The sequence below is a fragment of the Pinus tabuliformis genome, chromosome 6 (assembly GCF_031772625.1).
Source record: "Pinus tabuliformis cultivar Carrire ecotype Pingquan chromosome 6, CPIR1, whole genome shotgun sequence".
NCBI lineage: Eukaryota > Viridiplantae > Streptophyta > Pinopsida > Pinales > Pinaceae > Pinus > Pinus tabuliformis.
Window position 1 is genome coordinate 135,509,822 of NC_142292.1, and position 11,089 is coordinate 135,520,910.

The 11,089-nt window shown below is 37.9% G+C and overlaps 1 protein-coding gene across 1 annotated transcript; it reads left to right on the forward strand.

Annotated features, from left to right (window-relative positions):
• The first annotated feature begins 7,162 nt into the window (after positions 1–7,162).
• On the forward strand, positions 7,163–7,789 carry LOC149257727 (ethylene-responsive transcription factor ERF106-like). Its single transcript, XM_089386210.1, has one exon. It carries the CDS (start codon positions 7,163–7,165, stop codon positions 7,787–7,789), a length of 627 nt encoding a protein of 208 aa, XP_089242336.1.
• Positions 7,790–11,089: the final 3,300 nt, after the last annotated feature.

Here is an 11,089-nt window from a genome sequence, read left to right on the forward strand (position 1 = left end):
AAAAGCATATAATCATATGAGCAACATCGACAAGTAATAAACAACATGTAATCACCAAAACACGACCACTCAAATCATTAACACATGAGGCACAAGGTATAAGGTGGAAACCCAAGGGGTAAATTCATAGATAGTCTTTGTCTTCGTCATTCTATTAATCTTTAATATTATTTTACATCTAAATAACTCACCACCACTAGTGTGCAAGCCTCCACTCGCAAACCAATGTGAGCCACCATTCACTCGGAAGCCACCACTCCCATAAACCATGCATGCCACCAGCTTCACTATTTTTCTAGCCTCCACTCAAAGGAAGCCTCTACTCCTTAAGGTAGTTGTCTAGCCTCTACTAGAAGGAATTCACTACTACCTTGGCAAGCCACCACTCGCTTCCAATTTTGCGCCTATAACATCGAAGGCCCCAACACTCAAAACCTTGTGAACCTCATTTCATCTATTTTCAAACTACGACCTATACTCAACATACAACAAATGTGAGCCTCTCCTCGTCAATTTTCAAATTAGACCCACAATAACTCTATTCTCAATAAATTAATTAAAAAAAAACTAACACATAACACTCTCTCAACCATTTACCATACTCAGCAAACAAACCCTTAAAACATTTGAAACATATCATCACCCTACACCTCAACTTGCAACAATATTCAACAACATACATATAAACTATGGTTGTTGTACAATTTTGGCATCTTTCACTAAAAACTTAGCCACCCATACAATTCTTGCGTCTTTCACTAAAATCTCAGCAACCAAAAATATTGTTAAAAGAAACTAATGATTTCTCATAAGAATGGGCTAAACTTGGGAAAAATGAAATATGAGGGGACTAGATTTTTCATCACCCGAGTTACACGAATTTTAAGACATTTCCTATGAGTTTTGTTCCATTTTATATTGATCCAAATGCTTAGAGAGTTGTAACACAACCTATTAGTAATTATAGGTGTTATATATAGGGAATTTAAGTAAGGATTAGTATATAGAAGTGTTATCACATACGGTCATCGTGTAAGATCATGACTGAAAAGCCTAAGAAGGATTCAATGAAAACGGGTGTGGGATGATCAGAAGTATGACCAACACCATTAACGGATGTGCAGACTCAAAAAGAATTGACACGATTCAATGTACCCACTGTTACCATTGCAACCGATGAAAATGGCAATGCACCCTTTATATTTCACTCACTATCGCTTTCTCTGCCTGGTACAAAGTTGTTGAAGATAATGGAGAATCCTAGAATAGTGTGAGTTGGTTCACAAGACCTCAGTATAGGAACTAGTTTCTATTTCTAAATGTATGGTTATAACAACCACAAAACTATGTAAGCTATATAATGTGTGGAGTACATTGAGAATGTAGAGCATTCTGCAGAGCCAGACTCTCTTGGTTCAGACTCTCTTTTGTAGAGCTGACTAGTGGGTGTTTTGTTTATCAATACAACATCTCATTTTAACATGGTATCAGAGCGACAGGGCTGAGAAACCTATTCGCTGAGTGGAGAGAAGTCGATGCTCCTGAGTTGAAAACAATGCGTAGTTTGGCGATAAAATCGTGCTGAAGCACGTATATCAGAAAGAAAATCATGTCGATCTTAGTAGTGGACTTATGCGTTTTTTTCTTGGTGATACCAACGCCACTAATTGGTCGAATGGCACGAATGTTCGGTGGAAAATCATTCTGACTAAGGCTTCATGTTTTGTTCTGCGTGGTGGGCTAAGAGAAACGCAACGACAGTATGGCGACGATGCATCAGAAATAAATATGGGCCTGTGCAGCGTGGTGGAGGCCAAAGACCTACCTAGAGGCTGCGTGGAGTAACAACATTTTTTTTTCATGTCTGCTTCTCAACATGGTCATGGAGGAGGCCAAGGCTGCGTGAGGCTTGTTGCAGAAATAAAATCTGGGTCCGCACAGCGTGGAGGCATTCAGGCCATGAGGAGGAGGCCACTACATTTTTTTTCCTCAATTGATGTTTTAACATGCAAGAGGCCAAGGTTGTTGCATCCCGGTGAGGAGTACTATCGTGAAGGCTACAAGACGCAGTGGCACAAAGCGTGTGCAGAGAAACTGTATTGGTGTGGATCGAAGGTTGTGGAGGGCGTGGGAACTACGGTTGATCTGTGGAGACATCCAGGAGGCCGAAAAAAGTTAGAGGAAGTGTGGAAAGGATCTGCACAGAGGAAACGTGGACGAACCCTACTACTGTGGTTGGTCGCCGACCTGATTGATATTGATAACGCAAACACTATCTTTGATAAAAGATTTGTGGTAGATCTATCATATTTTTTTTTCTTGTCAAGTATTTATTATTTTGAATCGTCAATATCAATAATCAAATAACTGAAGCATACTTGAATTAGCATAACAAACTCGATGGCTCCAATTATGCGAATTGGAAATTCAAGATGCAAATTGTGCTAGAAGCGCAAAGTGCTTGGACGATTGCAAATGGGGATGAGCCGAATCCAGTAGCTGGATTAACATCGATCCCAGATTGGGAGAGGAGAGAATGTGAAGAAAGGACGTTGATGAAGATGTCAGTGAAAGACTACATCATACCACATATCATAGAATGTAAATCAACAAGCGAAATCCGGGGAATATTGAAGGATTTGTATGAGATCAGGAATACAAATCGTCTGCTGTTCCTGAAAAGCAAGATTTTATCCCTGAAGATGGAGGTGAATGAAACAATTGCTGCCTTCATAGTGAGGATCAAAGATTTGAAGAACAAATTGGCAGACATTGGTGATGCAGTTGTAGATACAGATTTAGTAACAATTACCATGAATGGTGTGACCGATGACTACCAGATGTTTATCACTGGGATAAATGCGAGAGAGAAAATCCCAAATTTTGATGAACTGGCAGGAAATCAATCCAAGAAGAAGAAAGAAGATCGACTCTAAAGCCCCAGAGTGCAGATATTGCATTAATGGTGAAGAAGAACTTCTTCAAAGGAAAAGGAAATTTGCAACAACAAAACGGAGGAAACCCAAAAAAAAGGACCAAATCAAACTCAAGGTATGCATCCGTATAGAAACGACACTGAAATTAAATGTTTTTAATGTAGAAAAATTGGTCATATGGCTAAGGAGTGCAGGAAGAAGAAATATTATGAACAACAATAGAGGCAAAAAAGACATGCAGGTCATCTCTCAAATGATAATCATGTGCAGAACTTCAAATTGTCCATCGCAGAATTTGATGAGAATGTTGATGTAGACATCTGGTATGTAGATTCGGGAGCATCCACACATATGATGGGAAGCAGACAATGGTTCGAAGATTTTAAAGAAATCAACGACGGATCACAAATCTACCTTGGTGATGATAGAAGTCATCAGATCAAAGGGTGTGGGAAAATGTTTGTTATTTTACTTGATGGTACTGTAAGACATATTCATAATGTCATGTATGTGCCTAGTGTGACAAGGAATTTGATTTTTGTATCCATGATTACAGATCAAGATCTCAAAGTTGAATTTTTTAAATCTAACTGTTATATTAAAGATTTGTTGGATGGCATGAAGATTATTGCTTCAGGATTTCGAACAGGAGGTCTATACAAATTGGCTGTGAGATCAACACTAGTTCAAGCTTTGACAATAGCGAGTTTGACTACAAAAGAGCTGTGGCATCAAATATTTGGTCATATCAACTACAATGATTTGTTGTTACTTCATAAAAAGGAAATGGTAAGAGATCTTCCTATATTAAAACAAGTGCATAATGATTTTTATGCCTATACATTAGGAAAGATGCATAGAGAAGAATTCCCTGTTCGAGTAGAAATGAAACAGAGAGACATACTTGAATTAGTACACACAGATCTTTGTGGACCCATGCAAACAAAGTCATTAGGAGGTGCACTATATTTTTTACTATTTTTTGATGACTGCACAAAATTTTCTTGGGCATATTTTTTGAGTAAGAAAAGTCACACATTTGCATACTTTAAGCAGTTCATAAACATGATTGAAAAGCAAACATGGAAGCATATAAAAATTCTTCGCTCCGATCAAGGGGGAGAATACAGGTAGGATGAACTTATCAAGTATTGTAAAGACCATGGGATATTATAGCAATTCAGAGTACCCCATACTGCTTAGCAGAACCAAGTAATGGAAAGAAAGAACAGAACATTGGTGGAATGTGTTAGGAGCATGTTGAAAGGTAAGGATCTTTCGAATGGTTTTTGGGCTAAAGCATTGAATACTATAGTTTATTTGAAAAATAGGAGTCCTACAAAGAGTCTTGAGCTTAAAAATCCTTATGAAGCATTATATGGATTTAAGCCTGCAGTAAAAAATTTAAGACTTTTTGGGTTTAAAGCATTTGCCCACATTCCAAAGGAAGACAAAAGAAAACTAGATTCAAAAGCCATCAGATGTACCTTTGTAGGGTATTGTTCACAATATAAAGCTTATAGATTATTTAATCCCTCTACTCACAATATTTTTGCTATTAGAGATGTCATATTCCATGAGAAGGTTCATGAAGAATCTAATAAGCGCAATGAGGAATGAGATATTCTGTTCTTGGTGGAAGAAAGTGAAGAAACAGGAAACTACCAAGATCAATAAACAAAGGCAGAAGAAGAGAATTCAGATGCAACAATCAAGCCGAGTCCAGTAAAGGAAACTCATAATGGGTTAGAAGCTATACCAACACTCAGAAGATCATGTAGGCAGATTCAATTACCTTCTACATACAGGGAAAATGCTCTTATAACTAGTATGATGAATGCTGTTGAACCTTGTAGTTATAAGGAAGCAAATGAATGTAGTGAATGGAAAACAGCTATGGAACATGAATATGAATTTAAAATCAGGGACAACACTTGGGAGCTGGTTGAACTTCCTAAAGGGAAACAAACCATAGATTGTAAATGGTTGTATTAATGCATATGGAACCATAGATAAATTAAAAGCCATATTCATAGCAAAGGGGTATTCACAAAAAGAAGGCATTGACTATGAAGAAACCTTTGCCCCCATAGCTAAACTAAATACTATAAGAATGTTGATTGCTTTAGCTACTAAGAAACATTGGATGATTCACTAACTAGATATAAATCTACATTTTTAAATGGGGAATTGAAAGAGGATGTTTATTTAGAGAAACCTGAGGGGTTTGTCCAAAAAGGGAAGTCTATAGATTAAAGAAAGTTCTATACGGACTAAAACAAGCACCCAAGTCCTGGTATGAAAATATTGGTTCATTTTTCCCACAACTTGGCTACAACAGAAGTAAAAACGACCCTAATCTGTATACCATGAAAGATGAAAAGGGGCACATAGTGTTGGTTTCTTTGTATGTAGATGATTTAATTATTACAAGTGATGCTATTGCTCTAATCAAAGAAATTAAGAAACAAATGTCACAGGTGTTTGAAATGAAAGACCTTGGTGAATTAAGATATTGTTTAGATCTTGAGATCTGGAGAGATTCAGGACAAACTTTTTTGTCCCAGGGTAAGTATGTCAAAGGTCTACTGGAAAGATTCAGGATCGATCAGTGTAAGGCTATAGTATTACCACTACAACAGAACATTAAACTTCAGAGTTAGGATGGCTCTAAAGAGGCAGATGCAACACTTTATAGATAGTTGGTTGGGAGCTTAATCTACCTCGCCACTACTAGACCAGATTTGGCTTATGCAGTTAGTGTGCTAAGTCAATACATGTCCAAACCACTTGAGAGTCATTGCAATGCATCAAAATGTATTTTAAGGTATCTACAAGGAACTATAGACTATGGTATTATTTATATTGATTTCTGTGATGTTAGATTGATAGGATTTACAGATTCTGACAGGGCTGGAAATGTATACGACCGCATATCCATAAATGGTTATGCATTAAACATTGGCTCCAGGGTGATTACAAGGATCAACAAGAAATAGAACACAGTTTCCTTGTCTTCAACGGAAGTAGAGTATCAAGTTATGTGTGCAGCAACATGTGAGGCAGTTTGGTTGTGGAGACTTCTCCAGGATGTCAGGGAGGAGCAGAAAGATGAAACAATAATAAGATGTGACAACCAGAGTTCAATCAAACTTGATAATAATTTGGTGTTTCACAAGAACACTAAACACATAGATACACAATTCCACTTTTTCACGGAGAAAGTACAATCAAAAGAAATCCATCTTGTATATAGTAAAGCATGTGATAATGTTGCAGACATTTTCACTAAGGCTTCTAGCAAAATTAAGTTTCAAATGTTTAGGGAAATGTTAGGGACATTTGTGAACCCCTTCTCCATTAAGGGGGAGTGTTGAATATAATGGAGAATCCTAGAATAGTGTGAGTTGGTTCACGAGACCTTGGGATAGGAATTAGTTTCTATTTCTAAGGGTATGGTTCTAACAACCCTAAAACTATGTAAGATATATAATGTGTGGAGTACATTGAGAATGTAGAGCATTCTAAAGAGCCAGAATCTCCTAGTTCAGACTCTCTTTTGTAGAGCTGATCAGTGGGTGTTTTATTTATCAATACAACATCTCATTTTAGTAGGCGTTATCCCATACGATCATTGTGTAAGATCATGACTGAAAAGACTAAGAAGGAGTCAATGAAAATGGGCGTGGGATAGTCAGAAGTATGACCGACGCCATTAACATAAGTGTAGAGTCTAAAAGAATTGGCACCATTCAATGTACCTACTGTTACCATTGCAACCGATGAAAATGACAATGCACCCTTTATATTTCTTTCACTGTCACTTTCTCCGTCTGTTACAAAAGCAATCCATTTTAATGTGATTGTAATTGGGACTCATCAGACACAACAATGAACATTACAGGGGTGGTGAGAAACAACATCAACATCGTAAGGAGTAGTGTATACATGCGTTCTCGCATACGGTCATCATGTAAGATCATGACTGAAAAGCCTAAGAAGGAGTCAATGAAAACGGGCGTGGGACAGTTATAAGTATGACTGACACCATTAACGGATGTGCAGACTCAAAAAGAATTGGCATGATTCAATGTACGTATTGTTACAATTTCAACTGATGAAAAAGGCAATGCACCCTTTATATTTCTCTCACTTTGGCTTTCTCCGCTTGGTACGAAATCATCCCCTTTTAACGTGATTATAATTGGGAATTGTCAGACTCAACGATGGACGTTGTAGAAGGGGCGAGCAACAACATCAACATTGAAATGTGGAATATGTTAGAGTTGATCTGCCACCATTTTCTGGAAGTGGAGGATGAAATAGATATTAAAGGAGGAAATCAATTAGTTTCATTGTCCATCTCCTCCACATTCGTAGCTAGTGTTAGCAGATTAACATCTGATAATGAATTTGCAGGAATAGAATATTATTCCTCCTCTTCTTGCTCTTTTGTGTGCACTATTACAAAAAGTGAAGAGGCATTTAAGGGGAATCCGCAGGCACAAGACGCGGATAATAAGGAAAGGCACTATAGAGGAGTCACATGGTGGCTGTGGGGTAAGTGTGTAGCAGAAATCAGGGACCCTGCCAAGAAAGGGGCTAGAATTTGGCTTGGCACTTTCAACAGTGCCAAAGAGGCCGCTCTCGCATATGACTGCGTTTCCTTCAGAATCTGCAGAGCCAGGGCTCTTATTAACTTCCGTTTAACCTTTGCTTTCAATTCAGAGAATGAATCAACAGTAGGTCACATGGGGCAGAAGAGAAAGAGAGGAAATGATAACAACGGGACATCAGAGTTAAGGAGTTGTGGGTGTGCTAGGATAATGAATAAATTAATATCTCTCTTGTGATGATTACAGTGTTATTATGATTGTGTTAATGTATTTATGTTTGTGATTATGAGAAGGAAAAGTTGATATTGTCGCAATTAACAAAATCTCTAACAAATTTGATCAAATTGTCTTCATCTTCTCCCCCTTATTCCCATTCTGTATTTTTAAGATTTTGATGAAGGTTCTGATAAAAAATAGAGAGAGCAGAGAGTAATTAAACACACAACACTAAACACAATATGATTTTACATACATTACATATTTATAGTATCTAGATCACTCACAACGACACATCTAGATAGCTATTACAACTCATGAATAGGAAACAGAGTACCTCTAGATTGACACCTAGGGACTCACTATGACAACTCACACATTACGTGGAAGCCTTACTTCCAACACTCTCCCTTAGTTCTTACATGTAATATATATAAAAAACCCACATTACAACAATAAATAAATCTTTGTCAAATTTGTCTGATATTGATGCAAGAGCATCCAACTCAGGGAGGACATGGCTAGGAGTTTGTCTCTTTCAAACAATTTGAGTTTCATTAGTTTTCATTCCCTAGGAATGGATGTTTCAGCCAATGTTAATGTTTGCTTACATATTTCTTTTTACTTTTTAGTTTTATTTAAAATTTGTTTTTAATTTACAAAGCAAGAAAAGACAATTATTCAGAAACCATTTTATGTAACCATATAATGTAACTACTAGCAGTTTTATAACTATCCAGTGTTCTCTACAAAACAAAAGGAGAAAACAACTAATGTAATCTTTTTCCATTAGAGAATTGAATGAAGAGAAATCACAGAAACAGTTTCTGAAGACAAACATCTGAATCTATTGATGTTACAGCTCTAGAAATTTTCCTACAAAATACTGTTAAATTATTTTCTTTTCCATAAGCAAAGTACATTTACACAATTGAACAGCAAGCACCAGAGCGAGGGGAGCTCCCAGACAAGCAGTAGCACAAACAGAGCAAATATACGAAAAAATGAGAAATCCATTATCCACAGAGACACATTTCAGGTACAAAAACGACTACATTCCCAATTTCTTTTGCAAAATTTAAACAATCAAATTTACAACATCTATATATATATATATATATATATATATATATATATATATATATATATATATATATATATATATATATATATATATATATATATATATATATATATATATATATATTTGTCAAAAGCCGAGCATCACAGTGCGTTGTTCAATGACCAATAAATAGAACGGAGTCGACTGAGACTACAAACCCTTGCGAGGTCATTGCAGGACCGTTTAAATACACAAATAACTACAAACAACAAAGTCACAAATACATAGTGGAGCCACAGGCATAGTGCCAAGAAACCATAGAGCTAAGCCAAATTACCACCAAAGACTCATAAACCCTATGAACAGTACACCCTCAGCCAAACAAACAAGAAGACACCAAGGAGTGACCCTACCCGGTTCAGGCATAGGAGACACGGTGTGAAGACCATGAACAAGCCCATCGCTCACCTGCATTGGCCAACAAACAAGTCCTTAGCCATGAGAAAAAATCCACAGTTACATTAACAAAGTAAAACCAGAACGGAGGGTAGGGTTATGAGGACTTACCAAGGTAGAGTCGAGCCTGTGTAAGCCAACAGAGGAGCCACAGAGCCAAGGTCATAGCTATAGAGTTTCCCGCTGCCATGAGGAGCAGAGGCTATGAACAACTGAGAAAAAAAAAGTAAGAACAACTAGCATAGAAAGAGAGCATACCTTTCGGAAGGCTGCCGAGTGGAAGTCAAAAGCTAAGCAACACCATAGCCACAACCTAAGACAAGAACAAAACCAAACAAATAATCATTCTGTGAAGCCAGTGCATGGAGGGGAGATAAGTAAACTAAATATGCAACTAAAAACACAAATATAGCCAAGCAAAAGTTGGCAACAGAGACCGATGCCAAGGGTTTCACACCTAGGTCTCGAAGCCAAGCACAGAATAGGCTGAGACATCGTCCGCAAGCAGAAACCCTCACTAAATTGCAAACCGGGCACAGTGGAAGCGAAACATCAAACAAGTGACATAGCAAACCCGCGTGTTGGAGAACGAGAGACCTCACCAGCAACATAGCGGCACATTAAAACAGACATAGTAAATGAAATGAACAGTCAAGGTTTCGGGGCACAGAAGGAGCGGGAAGGAACAAATCCCGAGGCCTGGACACATGTCCTCGTCTCAATAAAACACCAATACCATAGCATTAAATTCAACCAACCACCGCTTAATAAAAATCCAATCAACAACTTTATCATTAACCCAAAAGTCTTAAGGGCTGGACCCATCAAATTTTGGTATTAGAGGAGGAGCAGTTAACTGAATTTCTTCTAAAATGGAAGCTGGAAGAAGAGGTCATGGAAAAGCTATTCGAAGAGTAGTAGATGAGGGAAGAGATTAGGATCCTGAATGCCCATTTGGCGACAACAGAAGCAGGAAGGAGAAGGGATCTTGAAGTAGGGGATGACAGTGAAGAAGAAGCTGTAGTTACAATAGATGGATCATATGAAGAAGGACCTAAAATCAAATTTTTAAGGTCATTCTTGTTGGCTAGCAGTAAGCCAAAGCCTGAAATTCCGAATTATGATGACAGTTTGTCCACAGAAGTGCTGTTGGACTGGATTAGTGAGCTGGACAAATATTTTGAATGTGAGGAGGTTAGCGAAGATATGAGAGTTAAATTCATTGCCACCAAGTTGAAAGGACACACAGCCTTATGGTGGGATAGTGTCCAAGCAGAGAGGAAAAGATTGAATAAGTTACTAATTAAAAAGTGGAACAGGATGGTCGCCAAGATGAAGGGCAAGTTTTTGCCCAAAGATTACCAGATTGCTCTGCATCGACAGGTAAATAATTTGAAGCAGAGAGGAATGACGGTAAAAGAATATACTAAAGAATTCTATCGGGTGAATTTGAGACCTGGTTATACTGAAGACACCCAAAAAAAGACACCCAGGTTTGTGAATGGCCTAAGGCTGGAGATATTGGACAAGATAAGTATTCTTTCTCCGAAATCCATAGAGGAAGCATACCAGAGTGCATTAAAGGTAGAGGAAAAGATCACAAGAAAGTAGAATGCCAGGAGAGGACGAGGAACTGGTAGAGGGAAAGGACAATCCTTTGGTAGAGGAAGAACTGCCAACAACAATGAAGAGGGAAGCAGTTCAAATACATCAGGGGTAGCAGAAAAGGAAGGTAGCACTAGGGGAGGAAGGCCATACCAAAGAGGAAGGGGAAATGGCAGAGGCAGAGGAGCTGCCTACGA